The following is an 18,940-nucleotide window of genomic DNA, read 5'->3' as shown; positions in this document are numbered from 1 at the left end:
AGGGGGTTAGTGGTGTTGGCTCCGGGTGGCGCTTATTTTAGGCGGCTCCTGGAAGCAGACAGCAATGTCTGGCTCCTAGGCAGAGGGGTGGCCAGGGAGATCTACCCACAGGTGCGGCCCCTGCAGTTCCCATTGGCCGTGGTTCCCGGCCAATAGGAGCTGCAGAGCTGACTCTCAGGGTTGGGCGGCACACACAGAGTCCCCATGGCCACTCCTGGATCTAGGAGCCAGACATGCCAGCCACTTCCAGGAGCCACACAGAGCCAGGGCAGGCAGGGAGCCTGCCTTAGCCCTACTATGCTGCAAACTGGACTTCCAGCGGTCCGGTTAATGATGCTGACGAGCTGCCAGGGTCCTTTTTCGATCGGACATTCCAGTCGAAAACCAGACACCTGGCAACTCTAAACAGGAAGAGTAAATGGCTGAGAGGACTTTTATCAGTGACAGTGTAATGAATTCCACATCAACTGGACATGAATTACCTGTTTTGTATGTTTTGGGCTTTTGGTTAAACTGCATAGAAAATTTGCATTAACAGGTTTTTTGGATTCCAATCTGTTTCATAATGTTTCCTGGGACACTATGCACTTCTTCTGGAGACTTCCAATGGCCCCCCTAAAATATAACTCTGCTCCCCGTTTCCTGTGTCACTTCTGTCCCCTGCACAATAGATCTCCAGTTATCTCTCTTCTCTGTTAATGGCCTCTCTTCTGTGTCAGATGGTTTCACAGTAACACAGTTCCCGCAGGGAAACCCACTGTTTGCTTAAAACAGAGATTGAGTAAGAAGGTAATCAAGCTTTTTCCTAATTAGGCCATGTTAACTGTCTTTCCATGTTTATGGAAACTTTAATAATCTAAACGTTTTAATATCAGTGGTCTTGACTCCAGAGGATATAGAGACATAAAAATGTTACAAATGCATTGCATTGAAAGAAACTGGTTTTTAAAATATGTATTATCATTCACAAATAATTGCACATGTGCAGTAAGTATGTTTACAAAAACCTTATGAAAAGTACTGAAGTGAATGTATATTAACTGCTTGTGAATATCTTTCTACATACAAACCACACTCCCTTAAAAAAACTCAGTTCCATATTGTGGAGTAACAATACAGCCTACAAAATGTCACATGTTAATTGAAAGACATGTTGACTTGTATGAGTACAAAGAGAATTTGATAGTACATATCACTGAACTGATCTAAACTGAACTTGATGGGAGCACAAAATAAAGTAGTATATATTGTTCCATGACTGAGACTTGGCATGTTAAGTTTCCATCTGGGACAAGTGGCAAACTTGCTGAAAATCAGGTTTATTAGCAAATGTGCTGACAGTCCCTCAATTTAGCACTAGGGGGTGCTACTGTAACAAGCCATCTCTCAAGTCATAACAAAGCATGCACTTTGAACACACAGGCTTTCTATATAAACATATACAAAGATGGCACATAATGAAAAATGCAGATTAGATGTCTGCTAATGGAAGAGCCTACATTAGGAAATAGCTGCTGTGTGGATATTCCCCATATTATGCAGTATGGATAAAAGCATTTTTACTTGTCTTTTCTGTTTTATAATTTATCAGCCTCTCTGATTAGTTTCAGTTCATTCTCTCAGAAAAAGTAATTTTCTGCTTTTCATTGTCATTCTCACTACATCAGTTTCACGTGACGATAATACGATAAGGGAAATGTATGTCACACCCTACTGAGTGAGTGTAGACCTAATCTTAGAGGGGAAGAGGCATTCATTCCTCTAATTCAGGAGAAATACACAACAGAGGATACTGAAAGTCTAGTTAGTCAAACGGATGTTCCCAACATTTATTCAGTCCTGTGGAAGCTCGTAGGAAAAGGAAAATAGCAAATTCTATAATGTTAATTAGTCCATAAGGACCTGTGACACAGAGGCCCATTGGTGGTTCAATACTCTGTAAGCAACTCTTGTCAGGCCTGACATACTCACTATACCTAACACACTGCTGTTATCATATTTACCCCAAAGGTGGCATGTAATAGATATTGGGGGAAAGTAATAATATCTGCTAATATGATGGCGTGATGTTTGTACGGGGAGCGTACAAAGTTATGGGTATGTGCTAGAATCAAGTTCTTAATTAAGCAGTCTGCCTTAGACAAAGGAATGGGTATATACTTGTCTGACCAGCCTGGTCATCAGGCAGAGACAATGAAGGTACTTTTCTATGCAAGGTAAAGCAATCCAACTAGTGAGTGGGGGAGAGAGCCTCTTACATATAAAGACAGGAGTCTGAACCTAAAGTAATTGAATCAACTGATTGCATACAATGTTACTGTATTATAGAAGTGTATAAGGTAAAGTCTTTTATGAAAGCCTGTGACACGCTGGTGATAAATAATAAAGTGAAATGTATGCATTTACATTGTTTGAGGAATTATGGATACTCACTGATGATATGCTTTAAAGACTGTGAACAAACACAGGAAGAAACAGGTTTTATCCTAGACAGCAATCTACCTGTCTCCAATGTAAATGACTCAAAATGGAATCAAAACAATGGAAACCCTGTTTACAGACAAATCAGCAGGGAGATGGGAAGTCAGCAGGAAGGGAAGAACAGCAGGAAGCCTTCCTGTCTCTTGAAACAGACTGTTGAATGTTGCGGTGATATAAGGTGGGCAAAAAGACAGTTGAATGCTCCATTACTTGAGGGGTTCAAGTGGATGGAGCTTTTTGAAATCGCAGAACGTTGGACTCTTAAGCAAAGGGCCTTGAAGTCTCTCGGAACTATGTTTAGCTAAGAAACATGCTAAGGCTGTGATTGTAGCTTGTTGAAATTTAAGTTTTTATTTTTGTTTTTGTTTTAGAAGCGTATTTTACTCTTACTTGCTTGTCTTTATTCCTTGTACTTGAACTCACTTAAAACCGATATCTTTTTGATTAAATCATTTTTTTAATTTTTTTTTTTTACTTTTAATCTAAACAATTCAAACACAGTAATGGGTTGGAAGTGACTGTTAACTCCACTTAAAGTAATAAGCATTGCTTTTGTCTCTTTAAAGGAGCAACAAACATTATTATTTCTCTGAGTGTTCCAGGAGAGGGCTGGACACTTCAAGGCAGACAGTTTTAGGGAAATTCAGTACAGAGACTGTGATGGGGTTGCCCTGGGAGTAGTAACCAATGCTGGTGATGACTGGGGTTGAGGGAGGGGGGTGAGCTGTTGTATCAGAGTGCTGAACCATGGCTGCACAGCACACAGACGCTCAGAACACTGTTTGTTTGTCTGCTGGCTCTTGGTGTCTGGGCTGTGAGCCAGAGTTGTGCAGAGCATTTCAGTCACCCAGGGTTACAGGCAGGTGGTGACCCAATCTCTCACTGGTCTTGGTTGAACCCCAATACATTACAGGCCCTGTCTAAGCTATGGGTCTGATTCTGTCTCAATAGTATAAATTAGGACTAACTCCACTTAAATTAATGGAGTTACGCAGATTAAAAATGGGTGAGAGGTGAGAAGAGAACTTTGTAAGTACAGCTGTACTTTTATAACCAGGTTGCACCATCTTCATTAGACCTGGGTATAACAAACACTGCTGAGTTGCGTCCACACAGGAGTTATTTTCACAATACAGCTATATGTCATCTAGGTTTCTGCATCCACACCTAAATGCCTTTATGTCAATGCATTCTGGGAAAATCTTGGTAGCTGCTTCAGCAGAAAAAGAGAGTCTAGGGGAGTGCACAGAGTGGCACCAGATGCATGTTGGGCAATGGAGTCTAGGACATCCCGCTGAACAGAAAGCTGAGAGGAAGGTGGATCGGCTAACCTAATATGAAAATATGGTTAGAGAAGGGCCTGTCTGACCAACAAAATAATTGTTATGGCTCCGTTATAGAAAGACAGCCATGTAGCAGTCTAAGGCCTTGTCTACATTGCCACATTACAGCGCTGAAACTTTTTCACTCGGGGTGTGAAAAAACACCCTCCCCTCCCCAAGCAATGCAAGTTTCAGTGCTATAAAATGGCAGTATAGACAATGCACCAGCGCTGGGAGCTATGTTCCCAGTACTGGGAGCTACTCCCCTTGTGGGTGTGGGGTTTTTTTTTTGTTTGTTTTTTGTTTTTTTCAGTGTTTGGGAGAGCTCTCCCAGCACTGGTGCCAGGACTACACAGCCGCAACAGCCTTTTAACGTTGGTAGTGAAGACATACCCTAAGTCACTGCTAAGGATGATGGGGTTAGCTAGCATATTAACATGTTTAGACCTGGATGTGTTGCTTAAGGGTTAAAAAGTAAAAAATTATAGAGTAGGCTGACTTTCTTCAGAATATAGGCATCCATTTGAGAAACTGAAGTCTTCGGTTCTTGGGTTTGAAGATAACCTTTGTATATGTCAATGTACTGTTAGAGCTGTGTGAATTTTCTTTTTTTAGCAGATTAGTTTATTTGCCAAAAATGCATTTTGGGGTTGAATTTTGTGAATAATTTTGGCCAATTAAAAATGGAGACAAATTCTGAAAAAATTAAAATATTTCATTTTGACACCTTCAAAATTAAGTGTGGGTTTTTTTGTTTTGAAATAATGTTTTGTTTCAAAATTTAGATATACTTAGCAGCAGCAACAAAAAACCCATAACAGGATGAAAGTGAAGCAACATTTTTTTTTTATTTTGCTGAGAAACCAAATAATTGTCAGTTTTGATCAGATTTTCCGGTTCAACCATAAAGCTGAAAAATCAGGTGTTTTTGCCTAGTTTTGTCTACTGTTTCCCCTTTAAAGCGCTGTTGCAGAAAACTGTCACCAATTAAATGATTGATAGCCTCAGAAAAAGGTTTCAAGTCTGTACTCCCTTGTTCAGCTCAATGAAGTAATTACTTCAAAATAGAAGGCCTGAAATAAATAAATCTGCATTGCTACATTATGTTGCAAAAACAAGCACTGTACTTGTGCTTGCACAAATGATTGAAATACCCATGGAATCTTTGCCACTGATTTGGTGGTGTCGTCAATTGTTGAGCTTTTTTTCCTTAACTTGAATCATAGTATTTTCTGTTTTATTATCCCCACTGGACTCTTAACATCTCTCATGAGATCTGTGATAAAAATAATGCAGTGTATTTATGTTGTTTGTGCCTACTTCCAAGCTTCTGAGGCACAGATGAGGAACTATAACACTGGCAAGGTAAAACTTCAATTTAATGTCTCAATCTTAATGGCTTGATCTTAATGGCTGAGCTTAAAAACCATTGCTACCACCCCTGGGAGGGCATGGATCAGTGTTTGTCGCGCTCCCTATCAATACCTTGCCCAACCTGGGGAAGCTAATGATCCAACCAGCGGATAAAATTAGGTTATGAATCCTGTCACGTGCCACTTGAGGCATGTTACGCATATGCTAAGAAGAAGACTATTACCCCTTATTCAGCAAGTTTAAGGCTCCGTTAACTCTCTGGCATCAGGCTTGTCAGTAAGCCAACTATCTTGCCAGGCTGTAGACCCAAGATGCATGAAAATGTCAAAAATATCAGGCTCATTAGTTCTTGGCTTCACTGCCAATTTTATTTTTCTGAGTCCAGGTCTCTGTAACCACTCTAGTGGTACATAAGCTAAACCCCAGTGTTTTATTCTTTCTTATTAGTTAAAATTGGCTGCATTTTCCCAACTTTCATTATAATATAAACGTAATCCAAAATTTTGGAAGTCTGGTCTCCTATTGATTTGTATGGACTTTATGTTGTTAATTCCCATTATTAATGGGAGCTATACACACAAAGCCTGTCCTCTTCAGTGGGTTAATACAATCCAGAAGTCCATTCTTTATGTTCAGTATCCTTTTCTCCTTATTGCCTTTTTTCTGTGTACCGCTAATCTGGGTAGTGGAAGTGAGATGCTTTAAAACAAACATATTTAGATCAGTTTTGTAAAATTGTCATGAACCATTACAGGCAAATCTACTGGCCTGCCCTTTATTGTAATGATTACGTATTTTACTTGCCTGTAAAAACAGTTATTTACCCTGGAGAATTAGAGTAGAATATTGGAGGCCCAATTAATACAGATGCTAGGGTAATGGGCACTATACAAAGTCTAAAATAGGGTCTCCTTCCATAAGTTACAGTGTATTAACTATGTGATTAATCTACCATATCTAGCTGCAACTCTACATTATGTGTAATTTAGGCCCTTGCTTTTAGGTTCTCACATATGTGAAAATATTAATAAGAGTTTTTAGGGCTAAATTTAACACCTTCCTACCAAACATCCTAATGTCAAAATTCAGACTGTCATCTTCTCGCCTCTTCTCTCCCCCAATTTCTTTAAACATTTTTCCATGTGACTGGACGTCTCTTTGGCGAAATTATCAATTCCTAAATAAATTCCAACCCAGTCCACTTCAAAACTTTTAATTCTACAAATAAAAATGTTTCCTAAATATTGGAAATTGCTATCACATTGTTTCCCTGGATTTCTTCAAAACTAAATTTAACGCATATGCATGTGTGCTCAAAAACAGAATATGCATTCTTTTTAAATAGGCAGAGTATGAAATGCTAATAAAAAGAAAATTCAATAATGATTTGTGAATTATTATTATTAAACAGGAAACATGGATACACATCTTTACACAAAAAAAACAACAAAACTCCCAACCTACCTGTATTCATAAGTTAGTTAAGCAATAAGACATGTCAGAGTTGTACTTTACTGGGCTATTGCTGCATCCTGAGAAATGGTGATATCCTAGTATTACACACACCCGGCAGTGTTTTAAGGTATAAAATATTCTTATAGGGTACTGCCTGCATTTGAAGGAAGTGAAGGGCAACTGTGTGTGGCAAAACTGGCAAGAAGAAGAATTCCAATGACAAATCCTCTGAGGGAATTATTGTCATCAGTTCATGAGGGGTACATGGTTATACTAACCCACAGAATGAGCAGCAGGCTCTATCTCAGCCACACAGATCCACAGAAGGCCAGGGCCATCTGTGCAGAGGCACTGACAAGGATACTGCTCCTTGTCAGTATAGCTCCAAAGTTGTCATCCACACTACCAGGCACTCCTTCAGAATACAGATGCCCTGGGCTTCTCGGGGTTGCCTGCCGTGGAAAGAGGACTAGGTAATACAGGATCAGACAAGGTGAAGGTGAAATAGTCATTCAGGTTTTTCAGCTCAGCAGCCCATGGGGCATTGAGAAGGGCCTGCCTCATATGCCAGCTGCCAACTGTGCTGGGACACAGGAATATCAATAATGGTTTGTTAAATGTGAAATTGTCATAGCAAAATTGGGGACTGTTGGCAGATAGGGCATAACCATTTGCCAGACTTGGAGACCTAGTTTAAGGTATCAGTAATGGGTTGTTATAGAGAAGTAGTCTTCTACCAAAGGTGGGGCAGATCTTTTGGGGAGAACAGGTTGCCTAATAAGGACAATTTTTTTTTTACACAGGTTTAATTGTCTTGGGTCCTATCATCTTTTGTTATAACTCTTCTTGCAGTAGTTTTCCCTCTTGTACCTCAGATTGTATGGAGTTGAAACGTGGCATACAGATTATCCATCAGCCTTAAGGCGATTATTATTTAGGAAAAAAAGTGGTGAAATGTCTGGCTTTTATCATCTTATCCAGAACTAGTTTCTAACACTATTGCTCAAGAGAATGGAGGTGGAAAGCTGTAGCAGATTAAGCTAACTCTTGTGTGCACTGGGAATCCAGTCCCCACCATTTTAAAGGGCCTCTGCACTTTTGGTTGAAGGAAGAGGTATAGCACCTTCTGCCTCTGAGCTAGCTGGTAGTACTTGTAAGGAGACACCACTGGAACACTGGGAGTGTGAGAGAAAAGCCCCCCAACATATCTAGCACCCCAAAGAGTTTATAGCTAAAATAAAGGTGCAAAGAAATTTGGTGAGTAGTAAATTCTTGGTGCCAATTGTTGCCATTGTATTCATTTGTGTTAAATCCTGAAAAATGAATGTAGTAGTTAATGTTGGAAAAGTGCAGTTGTAGCCTGCAAAATTGAATTTAAAAACAAAATGTTTTTTATTTGTTTGTGAAAAAGCACTGAAGCCATAATGCTATTTGCCCTCTAAACATAAAAGTATCAAAAGTAATTTTTTTCAGATTTTCCAAAATATATTTGCTCACTGTTTTAAACTCTCCATGCCAAGTCCCAGCATAACATAATCCCTGAATACTGTTTTAATGTGTATTTAATGAGTTTTTGTATTAGTATAAAGTATGTAAAATGGAAAGGGGTAACTGTATGGATGCTGTCCAGCTTTGTCAGGTGTGCTTTGACCTTAAGGTCTGTAGTGTTTTGACTTGAATGCTTCAAATTCAAGTTAAACAAATTTCTTCCCCATCCATCTACATTTGGCCAGCTGCATTTCCTTGAAAATATTGAGTCTGTGGCCTGACCTTGGCAATAGGCTTTAGAACATCATGATGTTGCCACTAGTGATAATAGTTCAAAAACAGCAGCTTCCTTTTAACATTGCAAATACTGTTTCTAAAACATGTTGTGACATACTTACCATGGGTTTTTGGCCAGGAAAGTTTACAAATTCAGAATATAAAAACGCAGTTATCTTGTTCTTAGGTTGCTCTTTATCATGGGATGAACTGCCTGATTCATTGTAAATATTAGAACTTGTTAAATGCATATATTCAGAATAAAGCTAACTGTCTACACTTCCAAAGAATCACTTGAGGGGAGGTACTGAGACCTGAAGGCCTGTACTTATTTGCATCCTCAGAATGGTGCCTGATTTCAACAGCCCTATGGGCATGTTCTGACAAGTTGAAAATTAGGCCTCAGAAGAGCACATCTGTGGCCTGGATATACATAGATTTTATTTGTGTGAGAATGGAGATGAGAAGGAGATTGTGAGAAGAAGTTTTCATATGCCAGGCTATTTTATGGCCTTCTGCATCTTCACCTTTATAGCATTCCTGTCCTGTGCCCATGATTCACAGCAGGCTTGACACCAGGAAAGGGAAACTGTGCTTGGGTCTTAGCCGTGTTGGGAAATACTGTAAACGATAAACTGCACACAACGTATTATGAATAAACAAAATGTATCTTTCAATTTCAACATTAGTTTTTTAAAAACTTTTTACATTTTAAAATAAACTAGATTAAAAAGCCGTGGGAGTGGCCTTCTGGTCCAGCATGTGAAGAAAATTGGGAGTGACATCATTAGACAATTTCAGAAGATGTAACACTTTTACTAGACTTAAATCAGTAAGGTATTGTACTTACATTGGTGTGGCCTGCGGTTGGTATTGCTGCCTGGCATTGCCTTATAATAATTTTCCAGATACTGGAATGCTACAAGGGAAAACGGAGGAAACAACATCTTGAGAGAATTCTGAACCATAGTGAAATTACAGATAAACAGATACACAAGTAAAACTGTCCACATCCTGAAGTAAACCTTTAGTTTGCCCTTGTTGATGTAGACACAAATGTTCCTTTACCACCTATCTTTATTCTCCCTGAAGAGAGCCATTGCCACAGGGCCCACTTGGGCAGAAGGAGTCCCCTGGAGAGACCTCTTCCCTCTGGACTAGGCACAGACCACTCTTCTCGTGTTTTTCTTTTTGGCTCCAAGGCTGCACCTCCTACTCAGTTTTGACTTCAGCCTGCTGTGCGTTGCAGGATCGAGCCCACAAACTTAAAAAAAAAAAAAAAAGATACAAAATACTCCTTTTGCCTAGATGGCCTTCAGAGTGTAGGCTTCTGTAACCTTGAGGCTACATTTGTGGTTGTGGAACAGGATTTCTGCCATTCTCTAGTCTAATGGAAAGTTTCTTTCCTTTCCCACTGCTACCCCTTAGGAGCCCCACAGTTTGCAGGACAGTAATGTGGGCTGTATGTAGGGAATTGCCCCTAAAAGCACAGTAACCATGAGACATCAAAATGAGAGCACAGAAATAAGTGTGGTGCCCCCAGAGTGGGGTTGTACAAAGACATAGTCAACATAATTAGGTGCCTAATTGGGTGCCTAAACTTAAATGATGTGTATATACACATGTAAGTAATTAAGTTTTATTGAAAAAATACTTTGCAATACTTCGTGCTCCATTTCCTTCAAATCAAATTACAGATGGACCGGGTTGAGTTTATAATATGAAAATACTTGCTTTCTTTATGTTTAGAATTTCCTTTTTATTAAATTTTAACAAAGTTGAAACGTCACCAACCAAAAATACAACCAAGTGTGAAAAATGCAAAAAGCAACAGAAAGGAGGGGGTTTTATATGAAATGGAGACCAAGAAACAAAGTAAGTTGTGTCTAAGAAACTTAATTATAACAAATACAGTTCAGGATTCACTGGATGCCATTTACTTCAGTTTATAGATGCTGGGGGGAAATATAGCTCTTTGAATTGGAGTTTGGGAGTTAAGAATTTATTGTTTTGAAACTGATTTATTCAGTGGGTATTCACTATTAAATCTCTTTTCTATAGAAAATGCTGTAACTGGTAACTATCAACTTCTTTTCTTAATGTAGTGAGCTGGGTAATATCTGAGAGAAATCATGTGTTTAATGGAAAGTTTAATTGCAGGGAAGTACAAGAACTTCAAAGTTACGACCAATAAGAAAAGTGAACTTCTGTCTAAACATTCAAGGCAAAGACAGCAAAAAAACTGTTGGGGGTTGCACCTATTTGCGGTTATACTCAGTTATAATCAAGTAGTATTCAGAAGTTTTTATTCTATGCTTAACACCTATCTAGGGTCCCTTCTGAAGTGTTGTGTGTTTCATAAGAAGAAATATGAAAAATAAGACAACAATACATTATGCTGGAGCAACTTCCATAAACTTACTCAAAAGTGTTGAAATGAAGAAATGAGCTAAATCATCAAAACCATTTCCCTGTTCATATGTACCCATCTTGAGATACTTAGTCTCAGCACATCTGAAAATGAGCAATAGGTGTTCAACCTGTTTAAATCAGGCCCGTGGTGTCTCAAGTTGAGCACCAAACTTAATGGTCTCTATTTCAAATTTGGTAATGTCTGTGCACTAATACTAAAAAAAACCTGAATGGCTTTAATGGTAATGTGGGCTATATACAGCTAAATACCACAGCTAATAGAGTAACAGAGATTTCACTGATGAAAAAAGGCTGATAGAGTCTGATCGCAAAGAAAGCGGAAACATATGCTTGGTTAACTTAGGATAAAATGTTCTCACTAGTTACTTTGTAAGTCTATTATTTATACTATGTAAGCTTTTATTTTTGCTTTTCCTAGATTAACATAAACTTAAGATCTTTGGTGAGAGGCAGTCTGAAGTTGGGGCAAGATGTAACTGAATTGAAACACTTCAGGCCCTGAAGGGCCAAAGGCCTTCATTGCATACTAAACTCAGGATTGCCTTTAATTTGAGTCCTGTCCAGACACAAAAACCCTTAATTTAGTCTGATGATGCTTTTAACTCAAATTTGCTGGCCTGTTGGGATGCATAGGCTAAAGGTCAAGTTAGCACAACTCATCAGCTGTTAATACTACCATGCTGTTGCATGGATGTAGGCTAACTCCACTTGAAGGCTGCTAGTCCTCTAAAACCCCTCCAACGCATCATCAGGGATCTACAACCCATCCTGGACAATGATCCCACACTTTCACAGGCCTTGGGTGGCAGGCCAGTCCTCACCCACAGACAACCTGCCAACCTGAAGCATATTCTCACCAGCAACTGCACACCGCACCATAGTAACTCTAGCTCAGGAACCAATCCATGCAACAAACCTCGATGCCAACTCTGCCCACATATCTACACCAGCGACACCATCACAGGACCTAACCAGATCAGCCACACCATCACCGGTTCATTCACCTGCACATCCACCAATGTAATATATGCCAGCAATGCCCCTCTGCTATGTACATTGGCCAAACTGGACAGTCTCTAAGGAAAAGGATAAATGGACACAAATCAGACATTAGGAATGGCAATATACAAAAACCTGTAGGAGAACACTTCAACCTCCCTGGCCACACAATAGCAGATCTTAAGGTGGCCATCCTGCAGCAAAAAAACTTTAGAACCAGACTTCAAAGAGAAACTGCTGAGCTCCAGTTCATCTGCAAATTCGACACCATCAGCTCAGGATTAAACAAAGACTGTGAATGGCTTGCCAATTACAGAATCAGTTTCTCCTCCGTTGGTTTTCACACCTCAACTGCTAGAACAGGGCCTCATCCTCCCTGATTGATCTAACCTCGTTATGTCTAGCTTACTTCTTGCTTGCTTGCTTATATATACCTGCCCCTGGAAATTTCCACTACTTGCATCCGAAGAAGTGGGTATTCACCCACGAAAGCTCATGCTGCAAAACGTCTGTTAGTCTATAAGGTGCCACAGGATTCTTTGCTGCTTTTACAGAACCAGACTAACACGGCTACCCCTCTGATACTAGTCCTCTGCTAGCGCCTTCCGACAATTCCTCTTGTGCGCTCGAAAAGGACAGAAAAGTATTCTCACAACTCACTGAGAATTCATGGAGCATTGCAGCTTACTACACTGCAAAGGGCTATTAGCTTTACCCCCAGAAGTCTTAGTGCCACACTCTTGTGAGTGCAGTGCCAGTGCAGACACAGCCACCAGAGTCTTTTTGCAATGCAGCTGCTCTCTCAATCTAACCCAGCGGTTCTAAACCCCCGGGCCACATACGGCCCAATTAGTACATAGCTGCAGTCCAGCTCAGGTGTGTGCTAAAGGCTGGCCCCCATGGCGGGCTCCAGGTTCCCGTCTGCCTGGCGTGGTGGGGTCCGGGCTACCCTGGCGTACCCAGCATGGTGGGGTCTGGGCAAACAGCCAGCCCTGCGCGGTGGGTCTAGAGCAGGCAGCTGGCCCCGCGCAGCAGGGGTCCAGGGTCGGGGTCCAGGTCCATGCTGCTGCTGCCCTTCCACCTGGCCCATGCAGCCCAGGTAACACACAATGATAAAAAAGGTTGAGAACCACTGATCTAAGCTAACTCAGGAGAATAACTCAAATTAACTTTTCAGTGAAGACATATCAATATAAAAACATACGGTGAAAGTATGCGGGTTTGGTCAGTAAATGTTACAAGGAAAAAACACGTTGACCACAAGGAGTAGTTGGAAATGACCTTAGGTTTACAATGGAAATAATGACTTTTAGTTTTTTTATTTTATTTATTTATTTATTTATTTGTGTATTTTGCCTAAGGGAAAGACATTTATTTAGATGATCCTGTTTTTTTGTAATCTTGTTATTACAAGGAAAATATTTTAGGTCTTTTTTTGTTTGTTTTTTTGTCACCAATTATAATATGCTAGTAGCAATATTTGTTTTTATTTATTTATTGCTGTTTAACTTATGATCCAATTTATTGACATCATTCTTATCCTCTGATATTATGTCTGCTCCACTATATTACACTGTGTACCATTCTGTGCTGCTCCCAGTGCCTGGACCTCCAACCAGCTCTTTTTGTATACCTAATAATAATGTTCAAATAACTGTCTTTTTATATTCAAGTTGTCTATAAGACCTTTTGCCGAGTACAGAACAGTTTTAAACAGCTAATTTATTTTGTACTGTTTGTGTCTTTTAGACTGTACATTTCTGAAACAGTGACCGTGTCTTCCTTTGTTTCTACATTTCCAAGTCTTCTGATGAATATAGTGTGGAATAGTAAATAATTACAACAATATATTTGGGATATCTATGGTTTTTTTGTGTATACTAATATGCCTTCATCTCTGTGCTTTGTATTATATTATTGAATCCTTTATTTTGGATGGAAGACAGTGGTTGATTCCTCACTTGGTCAAGGCATAGCCACTTATAAATTATTTCTCTTGAATAGGTTGAAAATGAATTCTTTGAAGTGCCTTAATCCCAACTGAATTTTCTTGAGCATGTTTCTGAACACTGCTCTTCAAAGTCTATTTAAATACAATCTTGTTTGCTTTTACAAATAATAGCAATAGCAGCAACAGAAAGTTTATGTCAGCAGGTTTGTATAGGTGCAGTTTGTTGTACAGGAAAGTACTAACACAGCTCTTGGGAAGGGATAAATGTTTTACGTAATAAAATTTATAGTGTGTATGACTAATCTCCAATGTTTTTTTCCCCTTTCCATCCTGTAGCCGTCCTCGGAAAGTGTGTTTGTGTCCATTCTTCCCTGTACATCCTCTAAAAGTCTCCACCTGCTTGTATATAATTCAGCATCCAGCAGAGGTGAGTAAGGCTATGGGAATTGTCAGAGTTCAGCTAGAAGCTTCAACAGCAAAGGGTGTGAGAGAGGGCAAGAGGAAACAATCTTGTTCAGACATATGCAACAACTTCATCTTTGAAAATAGCTATAAAGCTGAACAACTAGTTCACATGATTTGTTAACATCATTTATTCTTTAATTTTTAAAATCTGTCATTATCTTCCTAATTTTCCCCCATCCTCTTGAATCATGGCCCATTCTTGAAATCCTTATGTGTAAGAATCCTTCCTCACATAAGCAGTCTCATTTATGTCAATGGGGCTACTTGTGTAAGTAAGGAGGGGATTAGGAGTGAGCCCATATATAGTACGTGCCTACTGGCCTGGAGACAGTTGAAGCATGTATATATTTTAGTCATAGGAGATCTGTGTTTAGCTTTTATTATTCTATATTAATATTTAACAATATAAATCAAATAATCAGCCTGAGGTAATGGCCTTAAATGTTGTAGCAAGGAGAAGTCTACAGGAAAGCACAGTTACTTATCCAGTCTACTAGAGCTACTATTTCAAAAATAAATAAAGTATTTAATGAAGCACATAAGTGAATCCTAAAAGAAACAGACTACCTATTTGTTCTCTTGGGTATTCTTAATGTTTTCTGATAACCTGTACTTAGCTCCTCAAGAATTCCAAGTGATCTGTGTTTTGTAAAGATCCTCCCAAGTGCTGCTCATATTTTTCTACATTTTTGCTTCTTTCATGCCTTCAAAAAAATCATGGGCCCTAATAACTGTGTAAACCTAATAGCAAGATTTCTAATAACAATTTCATGTGTCTCCTGAATTAAGGATGATACATTCTCCTGGCCATCTAAATGATGGAATTACCTTAGTTGCACCCAATTTGGAGAGGCATTGTGGTCTAATGGTTGGGGCACTGGACTGGAAGTTAAGAGGCCTGGGTTCTAGTCCTGGTTTGGCAGCTGACCTATTATGTGACCTTGGAGATGTCACTTTACCTCTCTGTGTTTCTTTTCCCTCACACCTTCTGTCTGTCTGGTCTATTTAGATTTTCAGCTCTTCAGGACAGGAGCCTGTGCTGGTGACTTGGGGATGTGGCATAGAGTTAGCTGTGCTGACCGTACACCTATTTGTTTTACTACCCCTTTTCCCCAGCCTCGCTAGAGGAATCTCCAGCAGTGTAGAACAGTCTGCTTCCTGGTCAGAGGCAAAGGAATGCAGCATGGCTCAAGTCTGAGCCCTTAATGGAGTTAAAAGAATGTAAGCCATACTGTACATGTCTCGGTTCCAAACAATGCTTCCTGCAAAGCTAGTGATCACTATGTCTAACTTCTGTGAAGGAAATTTAAGACCAATAATCTTCTGGGTTTAATATCCTCATACATAGATCTGGTGCCGTTGGCTCACCTCCACTTATTCCTTATAGCATCCCCAGTTGAATCCTGAGGATTGTGGGATTTTTTTATTGGTACACTTTACCTATTCCAGAGAAAATCAAGATGATATTTCAACTGAGAGAAACCAAAAGGATATTGGTTTTTGTTTATTTTTAATACATTTTCTTGTAGTAGATGTTTCATTATTAGTCATGAATCATGAAAAATCCAGTTCACTACAGAGAAAATATAAGATAGTAACCAACACCATTAACTCTCAGAAAAGAAGTATGGTGCTATATCTATGGTACTTCAGTGGTCAAATATTCAGTATTTCCACAAAACAAAGCATTGCAAACTGCTGCCAGGAGGAACATGGAAGACTGCAAAGGAAGGAAATAATTACATGTTTTCAGACCTGTAGATTGAAAATAGCTACAATGACAGTATATATTTAGCCTTAACCTTTACTAAGGTCTTGGTTATCTACAAGCTCATGTCTGAATTCTCAAACAATTTCTTCTCTACTTTGTGTAGTCCATCTTTCATATACTGTCTACACTTCCAAACATACTTTTCTCTTGTATGAAAAAATTCAATTAAAAAATGCACTTCCATACAGTTAGCAGCAAGCATTTGTCTAAAAGTTAGGTTATTTGGATTGGGCAGTGGGGCCAAATTAGAGAAAAACATTGAAAGTAACAATTTTTGAATGTCTTCCTCCTGCTGGCTATTAGTATTTTTTTTTTCTTATGAGAGACAAATAATAGCTGTTATTTCAGTTCTTTGTTGCCATTCTTTAACCATTTGCCAAAAAATGAAACTTCTGACACATCCAAGATTATTATTTTTGGCATCTGTTTGTGAAAGTAAAGTCAACTTCATTTTTGTGTGTGTGTGAGAGAGAGAGAGACAGACAGACAGACACGGGAGGAGGGGAACCCCACAAGTATAAAAACTAATGTATTCTGTGCTTGTATTAGACTAGTCTGTTGTTTAAATGCTTTGTTTGGATAGTGGTAACCCAGGACATTGGATGCAGTATCAGTCTTGCCGTCATGGTTTTTTCAGTCTTTGACCAGGTTTCTGCTTTTTGTACATTCTTGCTTCTTCACTCTGTTTGTTTTAACTTTTTAGATTTTTTTTAAAGCCATGAATGTATCAATTTCTTGAATCACAAAATAAGCCCTTTTGGCAAAATTGCAGGACGACTATAGGTGAAGAAGCCTATTAAGTTTATATCATACTATTTTTTTTTCCCATCTGGTTGGTGGCTTCCATTGTGCCTGATGAATTAATAGCAAGTGCTTGGTGGCTCTGCAATTTGAAATCAGTCTCCCTCTCTCCCTGTCTCACACATATATTTGTGTATAATACATTTTGTCATATAGCATGCTGTTTATGTAATCTGCATTATTGTTAATGGTACTGATCAGGACATGTTCTCCATGGTTTCCTTGTTCATTGTTTCTCATTTTTTGTTGAAGTTTCTGTTTACAGTTTTCTTTTACAAGCATCCTTGAGCTTTTTTTTAAGTCACTGAAAGTCTGACCTGGCACCACTGAAGTCAATGGGAGTTTTTTCATTGACTTTGAGAGAGCAGGATAAAAGCCCGGCATAAGACTCTATTGAGATGGGTAGCTCTAAAAAAGAAATAATTACATACCTGTAAAAATGCTTCTCTGAAGATATACAGAGGTGAAGAGACTGACCTCCTTAATTTTTTTCATGTTTTAATTGGCTAATATGTATATGGAAGTATTCTAACTTCCAGCTTGAAATTAACTAGTAAAGTATTGGGTGGCATGTTAAATACTTAAGCAGTGGTAGGATGAGAAGTCTTCATCACGCCAAACTTCATACGGTTTGGTTTATGGGAATTCCTACCAGGTCTGAACAGGTGAATGGAGGCAAGACTACATGTTTTCACTGAGATCTATATTTTCAGAGAGCAATAATTACAGGTAAGTATTACACAAAATAGAATAAATTAAAATTGGAATCTGGATTTTTTTCCTAATGTATGCTTTTTCTATCACTGAAAGGGCCTGTATGATGCCTATTTTGTGGTAGTAAGAACTACAAAAGAAATTACTACATCTTAAGAGTTTAAGAAAGCATCCTTATTCTTTAAAAAAAATTTTTTTTCCTTTTTGATTTAAAGGAAAGTCGAGTATTACGGACAGTGCCTCTTCTAGCTGCATGCCTCCCTGGAGACAAGTGTAAAGTCTTGATTGGCCGACGTTTTGGTGAGGATAGGTAAGCAGAATTGCTGATTCAACTTCTGGTTCGCTGTTGTATACTATTGATGATTCTGCTTTTAAAAGCTACACTGAATATTTTTGCATTTCTAAGTGTTCACTGCTGTGCAGTGCTAAGGCTCACAATGAAGTTGAAATACAGTACTGCGTTTTGTAAACTCTTTTTTGGTCTGTTTCCTTTTAATTAGCATCAAATCCACTTTTTTTTTTTTATAAACAAGCCCTCGGGGGGTCAAAAATTGTTACCTCTTTATATGGGGATGCTGTTGTATTCTGTATGTTCATTCTTGTCCTCTTTTCAGAAGCCTGGTACTGTGGCACCTTTATTTCAGGTGAGAAGGCAAGATGTCCTGGTCTTTTCTAAAGCCAGTAAATGGCAGTGCAGCCAACGCCCTGCATCATTCTTATCAGTCATGATGCCTACAAAAATCTGAAATGCTTAGGCAGCTGGTATGCAGTGACCATTGCTTATAATGGTGTCCTAATAGTCTTGTTGTTACTTTGTACTGCCTCTGTTTATCTGTATACACACACCTGTTGTGTCTCCTCTTTATACTTAGTTCATTCCCTGAAAAGCTTAAAATCTATCTTAATTTTATAAGCTTGTTCAGTTCTTAACACAAAGACTGATGGCTAATAAGTGCTACTGCAGTACAAATAATAATGTGCATTGGTTGATTTAAGCTAAGTCTGCACTACAGAGCCTATGTTGGAATAGCTATGCTGTCATAGCCCCCTCATGTAGACGCAACCTACAGGGACGGAAGAAGTTTTTCTGTCAGTTTACGAATATCACCTGCCCAGACAAATTTAACTACATTGACAGAAGTACCATTATGTCGACATAGTTGCATCTACACTGGGGAGTTTTTCAGTGAGGGGTATATTTTTTCACATCCCTGACCAGCGTAGCTATGCCAATATAGCTTTTAGATGTAAATCAGGCTGTAGATGCTTTACAAGTCTGAGAAGAGGGAGTCCTGAAATTAAAAATGAGTGTGTATTTTTGGTGACATTCTTTCTGTTAGCTGTGTGTTAACACATGGCAGTTTCTTCACATTTATTTTTTGATATTCTGAAATTTTGGACAAGATTGTC

The 18,940-nt window shown here is 38.9% G+C and overlaps 1 protein-coding gene across 2 annotated transcripts in view; it reads left to right on the top strand.

Moving 5' to 3' along the window:
• The window catches only part of DTWD2 (DTW domain containing 2), a 253,842-nt gene that overhangs the window by 42,137 nt on the left and 192,765 nt on the right, over window positions 1–18,940 (top strand). The window contains exons 2-4 of one of the 2 annotated variants that reach the window (XM_039544395.1): window positions 14,116–14,206; window positions 17,746–17,840; window positions 18,145–18,174. In XM_039544395.1, coding sequence (XP_039400329.1) covers window positions 14,116–14,206; window positions 17,746–17,840; window positions 18,145–18,174 — 216 coding nt within the window. The remainder of the gene's footprint in view (window positions 1–14,115; window positions 14,207–17,745; window positions 17,841–18,144; window positions 18,175–18,940) is intronic. The other variant, XM_039544396.1, reaches the window with a different exon arrangement.

This window comes from Mauremys reevesii, linkage group 6 (genome assembly GCF_016161935.1).
Source record: "Mauremys reevesii isolate NIE-2019 linkage group 6, ASM1616193v1, whole genome shotgun sequence".
Classification (NCBI taxonomy): Eukaryota; Metazoa; Chordata; order Testudines; family Geoemydidae; genus Mauremys; species Mauremys reevesii.
The sequence above is the reverse complement of the archived record's forward strand: the minus strand, read 5'-3'. Positions and strand labels throughout refer to the sequence as shown.